Source organism: Erythrolamprus reginae, chromosome 6, assembly GCF_031021105.1.
Source record: "Erythrolamprus reginae isolate rEryReg1 chromosome 6, rEryReg1.hap1, whole genome shotgun sequence".
Taxonomy (NCBI): domain Eukaryota; kingdom Metazoa; phylum Chordata; class Lepidosauria; order Squamata; family Dipsadidae; genus Erythrolamprus; species Erythrolamprus reginae.
This window is the reverse complement of record NC_091955.1, coordinates 62,546,276-62,566,379: the sequence shown is the minus strand read 5'-3', so window position 1 is coordinate 62,566,379 and position 20,104 is coordinate 62,546,276. Positions and strand designations below refer to the sequence as shown.

The 20,104-nt window shown below is 46.0% G+C and overlaps 1 protein-coding gene across 3 annotated transcripts in view; it reads right to left on the bottom strand.

Moving 5' to 3' along the window:
• ATF7IP (activating transcription factor 7 interacting protein) overlaps nucleotides 1–20,104 on the bottom strand; it is a 104,120-nt gene that overhangs the window by 33,094 nt on the left and 50,922 nt on the right. For all 3 annotated transcript variants that reach the window (XM_070755981.1, XM_070755982.1, XM_070755980.1), the window contains exons 3-5: nucleotides 14,018–14,098; nucleotides 11,187–11,329; nucleotides 558–695 (exon numbers count right to left, since the gene is read on the bottom strand). In XM_070755981.1, coding sequence (XP_070612082.1) covers nucleotides 558–695; nucleotides 11,187–11,329; nucleotides 14,018–14,098 — 362 coding nt within the window. The remainder of the gene's footprint in view (nucleotides 1–557; nucleotides 696–11,186; nucleotides 11,330–14,017; nucleotides 14,099–20,104) is intronic.

The window sequence follows — 20,104 nt, the reverse complement described above, 5'->3', positions numbered from 1 at the left end:
CTCCAATGAGTGGTGTTGAGCTGGCCATGCCAACGCCTCTCTTGAAAACAAACATAACCTTGATGTGCCCCTCAAATAAATTGAATTTTAAATAGTCAAGTGTTTCTTGTGATAAACTGTTGATTTTTACAATTAACTGCGGTTCTCATTCAGTGCAAGACATTTGGATGAGAGCTCTCTACTTGTGGAACAGAAAAGGAGCTCCTTCCCCGCCCCCAACTATCCCCCTATATCTCTCCGAATAGCTAACATATCATCTAAATAAAATTTGAGAGATGCATGAAAGAGGGTTGGTTGAAAAATGTCTCTGAACCTATTCAATTATTCTAGCCTTATGTTAACAAAGTAAAGAGTGAATGTGATATTATTTTTTCTTATGCAAGCAGCTAAGCATAAAATGAACAGTAGATTTAATTTTGAAACAAAGAACAAAAGCTTTGCAAATATAAATTGGGATATTTCTCTGAGGAAAATATTATTTAATTAACAAGTGTCTTGCATTTCAATATTGGAGGAAAAATAACTCTATTAAGTCTCAGACATATAAGCATAGATACCTGTAATTCTGTAATGATGGTTTTGTGTTTCTTATTGCATTCAATTTTATCTACTCTGCTCTTCAAATCTTCTAGAGTTTTATCAAACAAAGCGCATTCCATGGCATTAAATTTCTCTTCTAGAAAACGGTGGATGATCTGTAAAAATATAAATGAAAAAGTAGCTAGTTAAGATTAAATTTTAATAATTTATAATACATTCCAGCAAATCTTATATTCCAATTTAAAAGGAATAACTGTTTTGATAAGACTCCTTATAATTTCTTTTCAATTTTTAAATTATGCAATTCCATTTATAAATCCAATATTTATATGTCCTTGTAAGTAGTAATTGTTAAATTAATATTAAAGTTCATTTCAATCTAATGAAACAGATTGTGGAAACTTCACACCAGACTTCAAGCATCTTTCTGTTTGTGTCTCTCCATTCTTCCTCCCTACTCTGGGTCCTTGGTTTCCAAAAGTTTCCAGACTCTGTATTGATTTGGGAAGACATGTAATCTGCTGGTGTTGGTCCACTGTGCTTCATTAAGTCCAGCATCAACGTACTTGTCTACTGGGAGATTTTGGAGCACTTCATGCTTCCTTCTGCAGCTGAGCTTTATGGAGATACTGACTTCAATTTTCCAGCAGGATGTGGCCAAAAGCACCAAAACCTGGTTCAATTACCAAAGGATTACTGTGCTTGATTGGCCAGCAAATTTGCCTGACCTGAATGAACCCCATAGAGAATCTATGGGGCATTGCCAACAGAAAGATGAGAGACGTTGAGACCAAACAATGCAGAAGAGCTGAAGGCCGCTATTGAAGCATCCTGGTCTTCTGTAACACCTCAGCAGTGCCACAGGCCGATAGCTTCCATGCCACCCCACATTGAGGCAGTAATTGCTGCAAAAGGGGCCCAAACAAAGTACTGAGCACATATGCATGCTTATATGTTTCAGAGGTCCAATATTGTTCCATGTACAACAATCCTTGTTTTATTGATCGCTTTATTGATCATTTTATTAATATTCTAATTTTCTGAGATGGTGAATTTGGGGTTTTCATGAGCTGTACCCCATAATAATCACAATTATGACAAATCACAGCTTGCCTTGCATGTAATGAGTCCCTCTCATATATTACGTTTCACCTTTTAAGTTGCATTACTGAAATAAATGAACTTTTGCATGATATTCTAATTTTTTCAGTTTCACTGTAATTAAGATGAGCTGTGATTGAACTTTGAATCTTTAAAGGGCTGTATTAACAGCTCAGATGGTGGAATCTGTGATTCTCAGTTGACCACAAGTGACCATAATAACATCAGTTTTTGCCATTAACTTGCAAGCCTCCCACAGCTTTTGCCTGAGGGTAACTTTAAGATCCCTCTTTAATTCAGAGAAAATATATGACAGTCTGGATCTCATATTCAACTTTCTTTTGGGCACAACGTCTCTGGCTGCGAGCGGGCATCAATTCGCCATTGTGTGAAGTGCCTCCACACATTTATGAATAATTCCTTTTTTTTAAAAATGGCACCAAAGATGGATAACTTTGAGATATGCCACTCAAGAAGTGGATTTCATAATAAATACTGGAACACTATTGAAATAAACTACAAAAACAGAAATTTAAAAGCCTGAAAGCATTTTCCCTTTCTTATACCGAAAGAGTCAAAGCGGGACAATCTTAACTTTTGTTCTATTCTGCTATCTTGTCTACCTGTCCTTGAATGAAATTTTTGCTAAAAATCTTCAATGTAAAGTATATGATTCTCTATAGGAAAATGTTAATTTAGGGCTCACAGAATTTGTTGGCACAGTGTGGGTTGTGGAGGTTTGTTGTTGAATTAGGAGATCAATAGGTTTACTTGGAGCTGGAGGGTGGCATGGTGGCAGCAGCTGTTCTCAGAACTGATACAGCACAAAAATGAGAGAACAGCCTTTTGAAGGATGAGGAAAAGACGGGCTACAAGAATGGTGGAAGGTCTTAAGCATAAAATGTATCAGGAAAGACTTAACGAACTCAATCTGTATAGTCTGGAGGACAGAAGGAAAAGGGGGGACATGATCGAAACATTTAAATATATTAAAGGGTTAAATAAGGTCCAGGAGGGAAGTGTTTTTAATAGGAAAGTGAACACAAGAACAAGGGGACACAATCTGAAGTTAGTTGGGGGAAAGATCAAAAGCAACATGAGAAAATATTATTTTACTGAAAGAGTAGTAGATCCTTGGAACAAACTTCCAGCAGACGTGGTAGATAAATCCACAGTAACTAAATTTAAACATGCCTGGGATAAACATATATCCATCCTAAGATAAAATACAGAAAATACTATAAGGGCAGACTAGATGGACCATGAGGTCTTTTTCTGCCGTCAGACTTCTATGTTTCTATGAAAATGGAGTTGCCTGGCGGCCTGCAAATGAATGGGATCTGGTCAGGACCATCTATGGCTGTAGGTCATGGCTGCTAACATAGCAACAGGGACAACATCAGATAAGATTTAATACTACTGATGCTGATTATCTTTTTGATTGTATGGTTCTGTCTCTGAAGAACTACTGATCACTTCTTGTAGATTATTTGGTAACATGGTGGCAGCTGCAATTCAGAATTCCTTCCTCAGGTAACAACAGCCAGCAGTGTGGAAAAGTGCTTGCTCTGGACTAAATTTCAACAATGAACTGAGAGTGTTGTTGATTAAATGGGTTTTCTGGAATACATGAAATGTAATCTTAATCCTTTAATAAGCAGGCTTTGGTTAGCCCACCCAAAACGATACCCCTGTAATCTAGAGCAAGGATGGACAATTTATTTTAATTAATTAAACGGGAGTCCTGATGGCATAGAGGTTAGAATGCAGTATCCAGGCCACAATCTGAAGTTTGATCCTGATGGGCTTCAGGCTGACACACTCTTCCATTGTTCTGAGGTCACTAAAATGAAGACCCAGACTGTTGTGAGCAATATGTTGACATTGTAAACTTCTCAGACGGTGTTGCAAAGCATTATAAGTGGTATATACAGGGGGTGGACATAAAAACGGAAACACCTTGAAAAATCATCAAAATATCTTTTAATATGGTGTTGTTCCACCTTTTGCGGCAAATACAGCCTCAATTCTCCGAGGTATTGATTCATATAAATTGTGAATTGTTTCCAAAGGAATTTTAGCCCATTCTTCTATTTATCTATCTATCTATCTATCTATCTATCTATCTATCTATCTATCTATCTATCTATCTATCTATCTATTAGATTTGTATGCTGCCCCTCTCCGCAGACTCAGTTAAAGCACCCTCCAGTTTTTTTAGAGACGATGGTGGTGGAAATCAACTTCTTACTTGAATCTCTAAAATTGATCATAAATGCTCAATAATGTTGAGGTCTGGTGATTGTGGTGGCCAGATAAGGTGCTGAACTTCATAAGAATGTTCTTCATGCCGTTCTTTAACACTTCTTGCTCTTTGGATTGGTGCATTATCATCTTGAAAGATGGCATCCTCCTCTGGAAACAGTTCTTGAACCATAGGATGAATTTGGTCAGCCAAAATTCCTAAATAGTGATGGCTGTTAATTCTTCCATGAAGGGAAATCATTGGCCCGGCAGATTTCCAAGAAATGGACCGTTGAACTTACCTGAGCGGTCTTCTCAATGCACTGCAAGGAGAGTCCAATGTGGGTAATTCTCTAGTCTCATTGGAAGGGACTGAGTTTAATTTAAATATGAGACAGGCACCGCCCCTTAGCCCTCCAGTCTAATATAAACGAAGGAGCAGTTAAATCAGGATAACCTTTTTATTGAACCATCATAACTAAGAAAGCTTAACAGTTCTAAGACACAATAACAGTTGTCCAGATCCCCCAGCCGGGTGGGATTGGACTCTCCTTGCAGTGCATCGAGATTCTCCAATGCAGTTGCAAGGAGAGTCCAACGTGGGATATACCCAAGCTTATCATAGGGGGGGAGAAGGCTGGACCAGGGCTGTAGGTGAGGAACACACCCTTTGTAGAACACGTCTCCCAAAAGCTGCCTCTGAAGAGGCAAACGAATCAATCCGATAATGTTTTATAAATGTAGACGGGGCTGCCCAGGTGGCCGCCCGGCAAATATCTTGAAGAGATGCCTGGGTTCTCCATGCAGCTGACGTGGCCGCACTGCGGGTAGAATGACCCGTAATTCCCTCCGGAATCTGTTCTCCCTCAGCCCTATAGGCCTCAGCTATACAGTCTCACAGCCAACGGCTGATAGTTGAGGATGAGACTTTTGCGCCTAAGGCTTTTGTTGAGAAAGACACGAACATTGCTTCTGACGATCTAAATGGCTGTGTCCTGCGAACGTAGATCTTCAACGCTCTGCGCACATCTATCTTATGCCACCTCAACTCTAAAGGATGAGTCCCATGTGAGCAAAAGTCCGGTAAAACAATTTCCTGTGCCCTATGGAACCAGGAATTAATTTTTGGGACAAAGGCGGGTTCCAATCGTAGCACGACCCTGTCCAGGTGAAACTGACAAAGGTCCTGTCTGACCGACAGTGCTGATATTTCCGAAACTCATCTGGCCAAGGTAACAGCCACCAGAAAAGCTGTTTTAATTGTCAGGAAACGTAGCAGAATTGAATGTATTGGCTCAAATGGAGGGCTAGTCAAAGCCTGCAAAACCAGAGACAAGTCCCATGAAGGGTATCGATGAACCGTCGGAGGCCTGATGTTAGAAGCCCCTGTTAGAAAGTTCCTGATCCATGGATGTCATGAAAGAGGGCGGTAGTGGTCAGTAGTAATTATGGTGGATAGCGCTGCCACATGTCTCCGTAATGTATTGGGAGTAAGGCCAATGTCCAGGCCTGCTTGAAGGAATGTTAATACTATAAGTGGCGAAGCTCCCTGTGGGTCCATGTCTTGTTGACTACAGAAGGAGCAAAAGGCTGACCACGTAGCCTGATAGACACGTTTGGTGAAAGGTCTCCGTGCAGCCTGCATAGTGTCTATGAACGTGTCTGGTAAAAGCTGGCGTCTCAGGCAGTCCCGCTCAAGAGCCACACGGTTAGTTGCCACCACTGTGGTTCGGGATGTATCATAGATCCCTGCCTGAGAGAGATGCAGTGGTCTGGGATCCTCCAGCAGGGTGCGACCGAGAGGTCCATCAGGTCGGCGAACCAAATCCGATGCAGCCAGTATGGAGCTACTAGTAGAACTTCCACCCCTTCCCTCAGGATTTTCCTGATCACTTTCTGAAGGATACAGGAGGGCGGGAAGGCATAAAGAAGTCCCGGCAGCCACTGGAGACCGCAGGGCGTTCACCCCCTCCGCTCCCAGAGAGGGAAAATGGGAGATGAATCGTGGGAGCTGCGTGTTGTGGCGGGTTGCAAACAAGTCCATCACTGGGGTTCCGAACCGCCTGATTATCTCCTGGAATATATCGGGGTCCAGCTGCCATTCTGCCGGGTCCAAAGTCCTGCGACTTAGCCAATCTGCGCAGACATTCTCTATTCCCGAAATATGCTCTGCTGAAAAAGAGGCTAAGTTGGCTTCTGTCCACCAAAACAGCGACTCCGACTCCCTCATCAACCTCCGGGATCATGTTCCCCCCTGGCGGTTGATATGAGAGCGTGTTGCTACATTGTCAGTGAGTATCAACACATGGTGACCTTGTATCTGGCGTGAGAAGCTGTGGAGGGCCAGTGAGACCGCCTTGAGCTCCAGAAGGTTGATATTTATGATATGCAGGTCTCGAGGATCCAACAACCCCTGGGATATTTGAGACGAGAGATGGGCTCCCCATTCTCTTAGTCTGGCATCCATTGTAATTGTCACCGGGTTCTGTCCCAGGAAGGAGGAACCCCACTTTATCGCAGAAGCCCACCAACCCAGAGATCTCCTCAGTCTGTTGCTGAAGGGTACTCGCCTGTGTGTGTGGCTGGATTTCCCCTTCTGAAATGGTAGTAAGAACCATTGGAGGGGGTGTAAATGGTGACGTGTCCATGGGAGAATGTCTATGAAGGATACCAGAGTACCCAGAGGACAGAAAGGCTAGTTGAGGATACTGTTGTTTTTCTAGAGACCGCAGCAGCTTTCTGATGTTGGCTTGTCGATCCAGTGACAAGAAGACCATACCCACATGAGTGTCTATGGACGTACCCGGGTGCGCCAGACGTGTCGTTGGAACCTGGTGACTTTTCTCCCAGTTGATCATGAAACCATGGTTTTGAAGACTCCTTATTGTTAGCTGTAGATCTCGGCTTGCTTGGCCCGGCTTCCTGGACAACACGATGATGTTGTCCAGGTACGCCATGAGGCGCACCGATTGGGACCTGAGGTTGGCTTTGAGGACCTCCAGCAGTTTTGTGAACGTCCTTGGGGCCGAGGATAGTCCAAATGGCATTGCCCTGTACTGGTAATGGCCGCCATCTAGGCAAAATCCTAAGAATTGTCTGTGAGGCGGAAAGATGGGCACATGAAGGTATGCCTCCTTTAGGTCTATAGATGTCAAGAAGTCCTCGTGTCGGATTGAAGCGAGGATAGATTTGAGTGAGTGCATTTTGAACCTCCTGTATTTGACATACAGGTTCAATCTGCGTAAATTGAGAATAAGCCGGACTCCCCCGGAGGATTTCGGGACCAAGAAATATGATCAAATAAAACCCCATGCTCTGTTGGTCTTCTATGGCCCCAATCTCTAGCAGGTGGGATACCTCTTGGTATAACAGAAACCTTTTTTGATAGTCCGATACCAAGGGGCATGGAAGAAAACGATGAGGCGGAAGACGAAAGAACTATATCTGCAGACGTTCGGATACCGTAGTCCTTGCCCATGAGTCTGAGGAAGTGGTCTCCCAGGAACCTGCAAAGTTTTGCAGCTTGCCCCCTAGGGGGTGGCTGGATGCCGAGTCATTTGTTCTTTCTAAACCCCGTTTGCTCCTCTGAAGGGACGCCGACCCTGGTATGGCTTGTTGCAGTCAGGGAAGAAGGATCTGTCCGACCGGTAGTTCCCCTGGTTAAAAGAAACTTGGAGAAAGGGTCTCGAGGCCTGTGTGGCTGTCGAGGGGTTATCCGCATGAAAGGACTGACGCCTTTGAAACGGAGTGAAGAGTCTATCTTGCCTCTTGTTGATCTTCGGCATCACCTTCTTTTTGTCCTTATCTTCGATCAGGACCTCTTCCAGGACGTCCCCGAACAGTTTGCCCCCTTTAAAGGGTGAGGAGGCCAGGCTCCACTTAGATTTGACATCCGCCTGCCAATTGTGGAGCCAAATCAGTCTACGTGATGCCACTGAGGAGGCCATCGCCCTGGAAGCAAACTTGGCCGCATTAACCATGGCATCCGCTGAAAATTCTATGGCCGCCAGAAGCTTGTTAAGATCCTGACGGAGGCGCGCTTCATCGGGATTCACCCTGGACTGGATTTCCCGAATCCATAAAATGGTGGCCCTGTTAAAGAATGAGGCCGCAGAGGCAGCACGTAAAGCTCATACCGCCATCTGATGAGTTTTACGTACCACATTCTCTGCCTTTTTGTCCTCTGCCCTTAGGCCCTCCGGTGACTTGGAAGGAACCAGGGCCGTAGAAACCAAGCTGGTCACCGGCTTGTCCACCGCCGGGAATCCCAATAGGTCCTCCATCTCATGATCAAAAGTGTAAAATTTGCGGTCCAGATTGGATGGTCCCTGCACTGTTGCCGGGTTCTCCCACGGGCGTTTGATGTTCTCCAAAAACAGCTGGGAATAGGGGATATGTACTGTTTCCTGCTTGGGCATTACAAACAATCCCCCAACTGGGGGAGTCACTGTAGAAGAATCGGCTTGCTTCCCCTCCCCAGCCTGGCCAATAGTCATTTTTGCCTTATTGAGCAAGACCTTGTACAGGGAAGTCTTTAAAAGACCTGTAAACACTGGCTGATCTGGTGGTTGGTCATCCCCTGACAGTTCATCGTTGGGGTCGCTGTAGAGATCCCTAGTACACCTGTCCTCATCCATTGAGCCAGTGAGGGAATGAGAGGACGGCGCTGTCCAAGGGTCCTGGAACCTCACCGGAGCAGGGGTTGCCTGAGCAAATTGTTGCGCTCCTGTTAGGTCTTGTAGCACTTGTGGCATGTTTTGCCACGCGTCCTGAGGGGTGCGTAGGCCATTCGCCGTTGGTGTGAAGGTGGATGGCTACAGTGGCCTATACTGTGATGGCAGATACAATTGCTGTCTGGTAGTGTTGTAGGCCTCAGACATAGCAGGCATTGGGTATAAGGGACGTTCCGGGGACCAGTCCCTTTCCGTAGCCAAGCCTACTACCCCTGAGCTGGTCATGGGGGAGGCTGGCAGTGCAGCGGGCCCCGAGATGGCATTCGGCACTGGATGGGCTGTAGGCCCCATCTGCTTCTGCGTTGCCTCTAATTGTTTCTCCAGAGCCTTGATCCTCTTTTCAGCCTCCCTGAGGGAAGAGCTCTGGGTGGATTTGGACCTTTGTGCCTTATCCTTGGGGGTACTAGTCTAGGAATTATGCTAGATTCCTCCCTCGTAGATGCTGATGGGTCTGCCATCGTTTTGGGACAAAACTCACGCTCACACAGTGAATTTTACAGCTCTGTCAAGAATCTGTCGTTCGTCACGAACGATCACTGAGAGAGTAAGGGAGGCCGAAGAAGCTACAGGACCCTTTTTATGCATGCGTATCACTAGGGAAGATTATGTAGCCGGTGCTGACGCAGCCCGTGCTGTTTAAAATGGCTGTGTTGTCAAGGAGACCAGGCGACGCCTCCACGCACGTATCGGGCTTCCGACGCGCTGGTGGGTCTGATAGCTTGGCGTCTGAGGCGCCGAGAAAAAAACGGGCGGGAAGCTGACGTCTTTATTCTCCCGCCCTTTATTGTCTCCCCAAAATGGCCGCTCTGGTTGCTAAGCAACCTGTTAATGCACCGAGCTAGATGTCCGCACTATCTGAGGCTCGAGAGCCCGTCCGCGGGTTTCTCCTCGGCCGTGCAGCTGTCTGCAATCCTCCGAATCGTCCTCTGGTATGTCCGACAAGGGGTGGCGGACCCCCTTGCCATCAACCGCCTCCTTTTTTTAACCCGGGCGTGACCACAGAGGCCAGCCGCCCCGTCGCTCACTCCCTGGGCCCAATTATCAGCGATCCTTGAGGGCCTGCCCGAGGGGGAGCTGCAGTTAGGAGGGTTAAACCCACGGAGGGTATGAACCCTATACTGCATGGAGGGGACTTCAGCTTTGCTGATAATTCAATCTCGATCTAAAGGAAGAAAAAGAAAAGAAAGGACATAATGTTAATAAAACTTATTAAATATTAATTATTATTATAAATAGTAATTATGATGTAAAGTTCCAAACTTGGAAAGAAACAACAAAAGTTGTAAGAGAGAAAAACTCAGAATCCCTTTACTGCAACTGAGTTTTTTAGACTGGAGGGCTAAGGGGCAGTGCCTGTCTCATATTTAAATTAAACTCAGTCCCAATGAGACTAGAGAATTACCCACGTTGGACTCTCCTTGCAAGTGCATTGGAGAAAGCACTTGTCTCCAGACGTAAACACGGCCGGAGGTCGGAAAAAGGGTAAACGATGATTCGTCAGAGAAAATCACATTTTGCCACTGCTCGAGGGACCATTGCTGGTGGTTTCTACACCACTCTAAACGCTTTGAAACATTTGTCTTTGAGAGCAGAGGTTTTCTAATTGCAGCTCTTCTGTGGAATCCTGATTTGTGAAGCTCCCTTCGAACAGTTTTTTGTGGAAACTGTTCTGTACGTGTCTATTGAGCTCTGCAGTGATTTTAAGAGCTGCGGTCTTGTGATCCGCTCTAACAATTCGTTTTAGAGTCCGACGGTCTCTCTCAGACAACTTCTACTTTCGACCAGACCTGTGCTTGGCTGAGGACGTTTTCCCTTCTTTTTCAAAAGCAGTCATTACTTTTGAGATATTACCTCTTGAAACGCCAAACATTCGGGCACTTTCTGTTACACTAGCGCCTGCCATTTGAGCACCAACAATTTGGCCTCTTTGAAAGTATGAGAGGTCTGCCATTTCTAAAGATTATAATCAATTTCCTTAAATTTCTGGGTGAAGGGGGGTAGTTTAAAAAAATATCAAATAACAGAATTTTAAAAAACCAAAAAAACCCATTAAAATATGTCAAGTTTTGATTGATTTGAACATGTTCAAACATTATGTTGGCAAAAAGTCTTCCATTTTTTTGTCCACCCCTGTAGGTCCAACTGATATTGCTAGTAATTTTCCCAAGGGCCAATGAAAAACTGGGACTGTTGTGGACGGCCATTCCATCTCTGCCACAACCCCTCACACCATCGCAGACTGGAAAGGAACAGTCAAAAAAACCCTGTTCAGATCTTGTGGGTAAAAAGGAAAGAATGGTTTTGTGAGTCCTCGGAGAGGGGCGGCATACAAATCCAATTAAATAAATAAATAAATTAAATTGAAGAAATACAAAATAGAGAAGAACAATGGAATGTAGCAGCATTTCCAAAATATAACTTTCTTCTTTAAAAAGTATAATCCTGCCACACATTTATTTTTCAAGATTAAGGATTTAAAATTTTTTAATATAGCTGGAACAGAGAGAAAGTATTTTAAATTAAAAGGCAAATTACCCACAATGCACAAATCAAGAATGTCATATTTACCTTTTCAAGTTTCTGATGAACATCTCCTTTGGTTGTAATTTTTACTTCAAATTCTGCTTCAAAATCTCCCATATACCGCCGGCGTTTCGAATGGATATTATCCATATCCTCTGATTTAGAACGTTTTCTTCTTGATGCCTCACCTAAAATTTATTTTAATTTTTTATAGAGACTTCTTAGTTGTCCTTTTCAAGATGATTCTCTCAACAAAAGCAAAACCACAGAAACCTCAAGTAATTCAGCTTTTAAAAAGGGTGTGATGCCCCTCCCTATAAAAACCCAATGGGAAACAATGTTTTATTTTTCTTCGTTTGTAAAATAAAAAATATTCAATAATTCTCAATCATGAGGTACAATGTATTAATTTTCAAAATTTATGCATACAAAAATTAGAATAGAAATATTGAAAATAGTCGCAATTATTCCACCGCATTGAGCAAGTTAGTGGCATGAGGTGCTCTCTGTGGTTCTATTCTGCCGGGCTCTAGGTATGAGTCTCCCGAAAATTCAAGGGTACAAATTTCAGACACACACACACACTTGAAAGTTCAAAAACAATGTTCTTTATCACAAAAATTCAAAAGAAACAAAGCACCCATTTTGTATTGCAAAGAGCACTCATCCCAAAACAATCTGGTAGTCTGTACAATCCCCTTAATCAGTCCTTAAGTACTTAGCTAGCAGCTGTGAAGAAATGTCACAGCCCTCCTTCTACAAAGTGAAACACACACACTTTGCTCTGCTTTGGTTTCAAAGTCGTGAAAAATCAACAAAGTCCGGAAACAGCAAGGCGCAGTCCTGAAGAACAATGATCAGATAATCTTCCACAACGGCCCAAGCCAGCACGCTGCTATTTATATCAGCAGCTCTAATTACTGGAGCCCCACCCAAACACAGGCGGCCTCTCTTATCTCCTGTAATATTTCCTCAGTTGGTCTCTTCTATGCATAAGTCTGCGCCTGCGTGGGTCTAACACTTCCTCATCCGAATCAACCGAAGATAATGGAGATTGGCTTCCTGGGCTGTGTGCCAAGACCCCCTCTTCCAAGTCATCCCCACCTTCTTCTTCGCCCGAGGAAACTGCACTACCTGACTCTGTCGGCAATAAAACAGGTCTATGACATGTTGATGTTTCCCCTGCATCCACCTCCACATTCCTTGGGGCAGGAGCTGGGCCAGAGCCAACCACAACAGGTTCACTAGGAACAATGTGAATATGAATCAGGCATAAAGTTATTAGGCTTCTTAAAATGATAATACCCAGTAAGAAAAACTGGTAGCATCTTGCAGATGGAATACGTCAGTGAAAGAACACCTGTTTAGCATCTAGAAGAGTCTCAAAATAGAGCGGAGAAACCTACTTGAACAACTTTCTCATTTATTTATTTATTTGCATGTATGTATTTGTTTTTTATTTCATGTATTTTGCTTTGACTCTATACAGCACCACCAGCTTTATGTAAGCAAGAGTCCCACATCAAACTGTAGATTACATGAGACATATACTGATTCAGAATCTGACTTTTTTTTTAAATGAACAATGCTGCACTTCAATGATTAGATGGCCTAGACCCGTGATGGTAAATTTATGGCACATATGCCACAGGTGGCAGGTGGAGCTATATCTGCTGGCATGGGAACTACTGCTGCAGATCAGCTCTAGTGCGCATTGGCCAGCAGATTTTCAGCTGGCTCCGCCCCCTCCCAGGAGTCTCCAGCGGCCCATTTTGAGATAAGTAATAGGCTCATGTGGAGGCTCTGGGAGGGTGTTTCCAGTCTCCTGAGGGCCTCAGGGGGTGGGGGAAGTTCTGGAGGCTGGTGAGGATGAAAACCAGGCCTTCTGGGTCCACCTCAAAATGTGCCGTTCCATCACAATGTGAACTGGTAGGGAAGCTAAGTGGAACCCACTCTTGTTCTAGTCCCACTGGAAGTCAGGAAACGAGCCGTTTCTGCCTTCCCCAGGTTCCTAGAAAGCCTCTGGAGCCTGGGGAGAGCAAAACACGGTCCCACTGCCAAAAGTGGGGGGATCACAGGGGTGTGTGTCATGCGCTTATGCGCAGAGTGGGGCACATTGAATTATGTTTGTGGGCATGTGCACACATGCTCTCCCCACTTTTGGCACACAATGGCAAAAAGGTTAGCCATCGCTGGTCTAGACATTGGTAATTGAACATAGATCTTTTTAACTTTTATATTTATTTTATTTTACTAATCTAGATGAAATGTTAATATACGTTGGTAATTCACGTGTGATATGGTATACACTAAATAATATTTGTTGCTGATCTTTCATCATATATATGCACATACAATATTCTGATATAAGATTTAGCATGGTCTGGAGATTCAGTAGTGATAAGACAGCTAAATAATTTGAGAAGTATAGTGAACTTGAAAATACATTTGCTTTCCTAATTTTAATATTTGACACAACAAATATTTTAATATTTGGCAGCTCAATCCTATGAAATATGTTTAACATGCTGATGTATTTTTCTGCATTTTAAGCATGTTGTATGCAACCATGAAATTTCACATAGATAATTCATGTGACAAGGATTGCTATCAGTAGAAAAAAATAAAAAATAGGACTACCCAAAAACAAGTGATTTTAACATAGAACCCTAAAGCTTCTAGAACATATAGAATCATAAAACATGACTTGAAGGTAACAGAGGGGAAGGAAATAAGAAACAGATGAATTCATTTAGTCAATGTTTATAATAGTGTACACAGACATACATAAACCATTTTGAAGTATAGCCAACATACAAAAATAGTGCAACACAATTCCCACAAGCAGTATGAATTTTTATTTTTGCTATACATACATTTTTCTGGAGGTTTCTCCTCCTCCTTGTTAGACTCCTTTTCTTCTATATGATTCAGTTCTTTTTTTTCCTCTCTGTCTTCTGTGAGAAAAACCAATAATTTCTTAATCTTTATAGACAAAGTAATTGTACCACAGATTAATTATTTATAAACATATATACCAGTGATGGCTAACTTTTTTGTCATTGTGAGCCAAAAGTGCATGCGTGCCAGAACCCATAATGCAATGTGCCCCCTGGGCAAACACACATGACCCCCCCCATCCTCCCTTACATGCACTGTTACAGGTGTTATGTTAGCTTTGTATGTAGCTTTATTCCTCTTCCGCATTCATCTCCATTCTATTGTAATGCATTTCTAACATTTTAACGGCATTTTGATTAAAACTACTTGAAACACCTGCAGCCTCCTGGAACAAAAACGGGCCGGGGGGGGGGGGCTATCGCAACCCTGTACATGCATCCCATCCCCCCCATCCCAAAAATCAGCTGGCCGGCAGGAGATGCATGTGCACATGTAGTGGAGATGAGCTGGCGATAGATTGTGTGCCTGCAGAGAGGACTCTGCATGCCAACTGGGGCACACATGCCATAGGTTCACCATCAGATATGTACAATAAATTGAATCTCAGAAAATCTTAACATAAAATCCCTTAATGAACATTTCTAATTTCTGTATCTTCTAATGGTGGATAGCTGTACAATTATTAGAAGGCAAGCCAATACTGCTTTCTGGCCCTTTTCCAATTCTGTGGCATTACAACTTCTATACAGTAATTCCTCGCTACTTCGCGGTTCATCTTTTGCAGATTCGCTACTTCACGGGTTTTCAAAGGGGGCTTAAATCCATTGAAAATTTTAAATCCATTAAAAATTCATAAAATTCTTCTACAGTACTACTGTACTCTATTAAAGAAACTGGTAGGATATCACATGTAGTTCCAGCTGAGAAACATTATAGAAGGACCGTTGAACTTACCTGAACGGTCTTCTCGATGCACTGCAAGGAGAGTCCAAGATGGGTAATTCTACAGTCTGATTGGTCGGGACTGAGTTTAATTTAAATATTAGGCAGGCACCGCCCCCTTAGCCCTCCAGTCTAAAAGAAACGAAGGAGCAGTAAAGCTAACAAACATTTATTGAAACATTCAAGGTAACTAGAAATATAATAAAAACACACACAACTCCCCAACAGTAACCCCGGTCCCGAATTCGGGCGGGTTTGGACTCTCCTTGCAGTGCATCGAGAAGACCGTTCAGGTAAGTTCAACGGTCCTTCTCCAATGCACTTGCAAGGAGAGTCCAAGATGGGATATACCCAAGATATTAACCAAGGGAGGGAAAAGGTCGGACCGGGGGCTCTGAAAAGGAACACACCCGCTGCAATACCCTCCTCCCAAAAGCTGCTTCCGCAGAAGCAAAGGAGTCAATTCGATAGTGTCTGACAAATGTGGACGGAGCCGCCCAAGTGGCCGCCCTACAAATGTCCTCTAGTGAAGCCTGGGTCCTCCAGGCCGCTGTAGTGGCCGTACTGCGTGTGGAATGTCCAGTAAGTCCCTGTGGTACAGGGGATCCCTTAGTCCGGTAAGCCTCCCTGATGCACTCACACAACCAGCGGCTTATTGTCCTAGAAGAGACTTTGGTGCCCAAAGTCCTAGTTGCAAAGGACACGAATAATGCCTCCGATACCCTGAATTCCTGAGCCCTGCGGATATAAATTTTCAAAGCTCGTCTCACATCGAGCTTATGCCACCGCAGCTCCGAAGGGTGAGTCCCATGGGCACAGAAGTCCAGTAGCACTATCTCCTGTGCCCTGTGAAAGGTAGAGTTGATCTTTGGAAGAAAGGCTGGGTCCAGTCTCAAGACCACCCTATCGGGGTAAAACCTGCAGAGGTCCTCTCTGGTGGAGAAAGCTGCAATCTCAGAGACCCTCCTGGCAGATGTGATCGCCACCAAAAAGGCAGTCTTGAGAGTTAACATTCTGAGTGGTACATGGCGAAACGGTTTGAATGGAGGACCAGTTAAAGCGTGTAGCACCAAAGACAAATCCCAGGAAGGGAACCGATGTATCGGTGGTGGCCTGATGTTGGCGGCCCCTTTCAGGAAGTCCCTGATCCAAGGATGTCTGGTGAGGGGGCGGTAACTGTCTCCTCCTATTATCGTAGATAAAGCGGCCACATGACGGCGCAACGTGTTTGGTGCGAGTCCTTTTTCCAGGCCTGCCTGAAGAAAGCTTAAGACCATGAGAGGGGAGGCCTTTTGTGGATCCACCTCCCGCTCCTCACAGAACTTGGAAAAGGAAGCCCAGGTCGCTTGGTAAATTCTTCTTGTCGAAGGTCTGCGAGCGGCCTGAATTGTGTCGATGACTGTGTCTGGCAAATTCTGGCGTTTTAGATGTTGCCGCTCAAGCACCACACGGTCAGCTGCCACCACTGAGGCTCTGGATGTGATATCGAGCCCTGGGAGAGGGAGATCCGACGATCCGGGATCCTCCAGTGGGGTGACACTGACAGTTGCATCAAATCCGCAAACCAAATGCGACGAGGCCAGTAAGGGGCCAGCAACAGTATCTCTGCTCGTTGCTCCAGAATCTTCCGCATTACTCTGGGAATGATGGTGATCGGTGGAAATGCGTATAGAAGTCCTGGTGGCCACTCTAGTCGAAGAGCGTCTACCCCCTCCGCACCCGGGGTCGGGAAGCGGGAGAAGAAGCGTGGGAGCTGAGAGTTGCTTCGAGTAGCAAACAGGTCTAAGACTGGCCTCCCAAACCTCTGAACAATGTCCAGAAAAACTGCGGGATCCAGCTGCCACTCCCCTGGGTCCAAGGTCTCCCGGCTCAGCCAGTCCGCGCACACATTCTCCACTCCTGAGATGTGCTCCGCTGACAGGGAAGCCAGATTGGACTCTGCCCACCTGAGCAGGGACTCCGACTCCCTCATCAGCCGTCGAGACCGTGTCCCCCCTTGTCTGTTGATGTGAGACCGGGTGGATACGTTGTCGGTCCGAACTAGGACATGCTGACCCCTTATCAGGTCTGTGAAACTGAGGAGAGCCAAGGAAACCGCCTTCAGCTCCAGGAAGTTGATGTTGACATCCCTCAGGTCCGATGGATCCCAAAGGCCCTGTGCCAAATTCGAGGAAAGATGAGCTCCCCACCCAGTCAAGCTGGCGTCTGTTGTCACCGTAAGAAGGTAGCGTTCCAGAAATAGGGAACCCCTTGTTAGAGCTGGGGAAACCCACCACTGTAAGGACCTTCGAACCCTCGAGTCGAGATGCACCTGTAGGTGAGAGTGGCTGGTCTTCTTCCTCTGGAATGGCAAGAGGAACCACTGGAGAGGACGTAGGTGATACCTGGCCCATGGAATGATATCGATACATGAAACCAGCGTACCGAGTAGCTTGGACAGGAAGGAGAGCTTGGGGTACTGTTGTGATGCCAAGACACGAACGTGCTCCCTGATGGTGGACTGTCTCTCCTGGGACAGAAAGACAAGGCCCCTCCTGGAATCTATGATGGTTCCCAGGTGAGCAAGCCGAGTCGTGGGAGTCAAGTGGCTCTTGTCGAAGTTGACCGAAAAGCCATGATCCTGAAGCGTCTGGATCGTTAGATGTAAGTCCTGATATGCAAGGTCTCTTGTCCTGGACAGAATCACGATGTCGTCCAGGTAGGCCATCAGGCGCACCGATTGATGCCTGAGACCGGCCGTGAGGACATCCAGCAGCTTCATGAATGATCTTGGGGCCGATGAAAGCCCGAAAGGCATGGCCCTGTACTGAAAATGGGCCCCATCCAGGCTGAAGGGCAGATATTGTCGGTGAGGCGGAAAAATGGGGACATGGAGGTAGGCCTCCTTTAGGTCTATAGATGTCATGTAGTCCCCCTGCCTGATCGCTGCCAGAATGGACCTTAGAGAATGCATTTTGAACCTTCTGTACTTGACATAAAGCTTCAATCTGCGAAGGTTCAGTATGAGACGTACCCCTCCCGATGACTTCGGGACCAGGAAGATTGCTGAGTAGAACCCCATACCCTGTTGGGGTAGAGGGACCTCCTCGATGGCTCCTATCTCCAACAGGTGAGACACCTCTTGGTACAGAAGCCTCTTCTTGGGAATGTCCAAGGGAGCACGACAAGGCAGATAGCGGCAAGGTGGAGGGCGAAGAAACTCGATCCTCAGACCTTCTGAGACCGTGGCAGCCGCCCATGGGTCCGAGGAGGTGTTTGTCCAGACGTCTGAGAAATGTATTAGTTTGCCGCCCAAGGGGGTATCTACATGAAAGTCATTTGGTCTTCCTGAACCCCCTGCTGGAACCTCTAAAGGGGCGGCGGCCCTGGAAGGACCTGTTGCGATCAAATTGCGGGGTCCTGTCCGAACGAAAGGAACCCTGCCCGAAGGATTCTGGAAAGTAAGACCTTGACCCTTGGTTGTTGGTCGAGGCGGAGTCATTCCGAAAGGGCTGCCTCCGTTGGTAGGGGGTAAAGCGCCTTCCCTACTTCTTGCTGGAGCTGGGCATAACCTTTTTCTTGTCCCTGTCCTCCACTAATACATCGTCCAAGACCTCTCCGAAGAGTTTCTTGCCCTTGAACGGTGAAGAAGCAAGTGCCCATTTAGATTTTACATCGGCCTGCCAATTCCGCAACCAGATGAGCCTGCGGGAGGCGACCGACGACGCCATTGCTCTAGATGCGAACTTAGCCGCATTAACTGTGGCGTCCGTGGAAAATTCTGTGGCCGCCAACAGTTTGTTCAGGTCCTGGCGAAGCCTCGCATCTTGTGGATCCACTCTGGACTGGATCTCTTGTATCCAGAGGATCGTAGCCCGATTAAAGAAAGAGGCCGCTGAAGAAGCCCTTACGGCCCAAGCCGCCATTTGATGAGCCCTGCGAACGACATTGTCCGCCCTTTTGTCCTCAGCCCTTAATCCCTCCTGAGACTCCGAAGGAACCAGGGAATTCGAGACCAAACCGGTCACTAGCTTGTCCACCGTGGGTAGCTCCAGGAGATCCTCCATGGCCTTGTCAAAAGTGTAAAAGCGTTTGTCCAGATTAGAGGGGCCCTGGGCTGTCGCAGGGCTCTCCCATGGGCGTTGTACTGTCTCCAGAAACAAGTGGGATGATGGCACATTAACAGTCTCCTGCTTTGGAAACACAAACAGGCCCCCTGCAGGCTGACCCAGTGCGGAAGGAGCCCCCTAACCTCCTTCTCCAGCCTGGTCAATGGTAAGCTTTGCCTTGTTCAGCAAGATCCTGAAGAGGGAGGACTTGAACAGACCGGGCAGTGTGGGTTGTTCCGGTGGCTGGTCATCTCCGGATAACTCATCCTCCGCCTCGCTGAATTCATCTCTGGAGAAGTCATCTTCATCCCTGGACCCCATCATGGATTGGGTGGCAGGAGCTATCCAGGGGTCCCTGAATCTCGGTGGAGCAGGACCTGCTGACAACTGCTGCTGCTGAGCCACACTAGCCTGCCCCTGAGTGTATGCACTGACAATTAGGTCTTGCAGGGCCTGGGGCATGCTCTGCCAGGCATCTTGCACAGTGCGTAAGCCTGCAGCTGTTGGGGTGAAGGTGGTTGCCTGTGTCTGTCCACCTTGTGGAAGGATAGGTGTTGAAGCAGTGAAGGCGGTAGGCCACGCTGCCTGTCTTCCCAGTGCAAGGGCCTCTGGCCTGGAAGCAGTAGAGGATTGGCAGGACCTCTCAGGTGACCAATCCCTCTCTGAGGCCGAGCCTACAACCCCTGGTGTGAACATGGGGGAGACTGGCGGGGGGATGGCACCTAGAGGTTGAGCAGGTAAAGAAGAAGATCTCTGAGAGGCCTCTAACTGTCTCTCAAGTGCTTTTATGCGCTTCTCTGCCTCACGGAGGGAGGCCCCCTGGGATGGCTTGGTATTCTGAGCCCTCTCCTTGGGAGTGCTGGGCCTGATGACAATAGCCTCCTCTCCCGCTTGGACTGTTTGATCTGCCATTATTACTAGAAAAACTCACAGCTGAGGAATTCACCGAGGTAAGGAAAAAACCTTCTCTCACCGAGCGTGACCGTTATCGAGCGCAGACCTAGCAAAACACGGGTCTGTATTGCGCCTGTG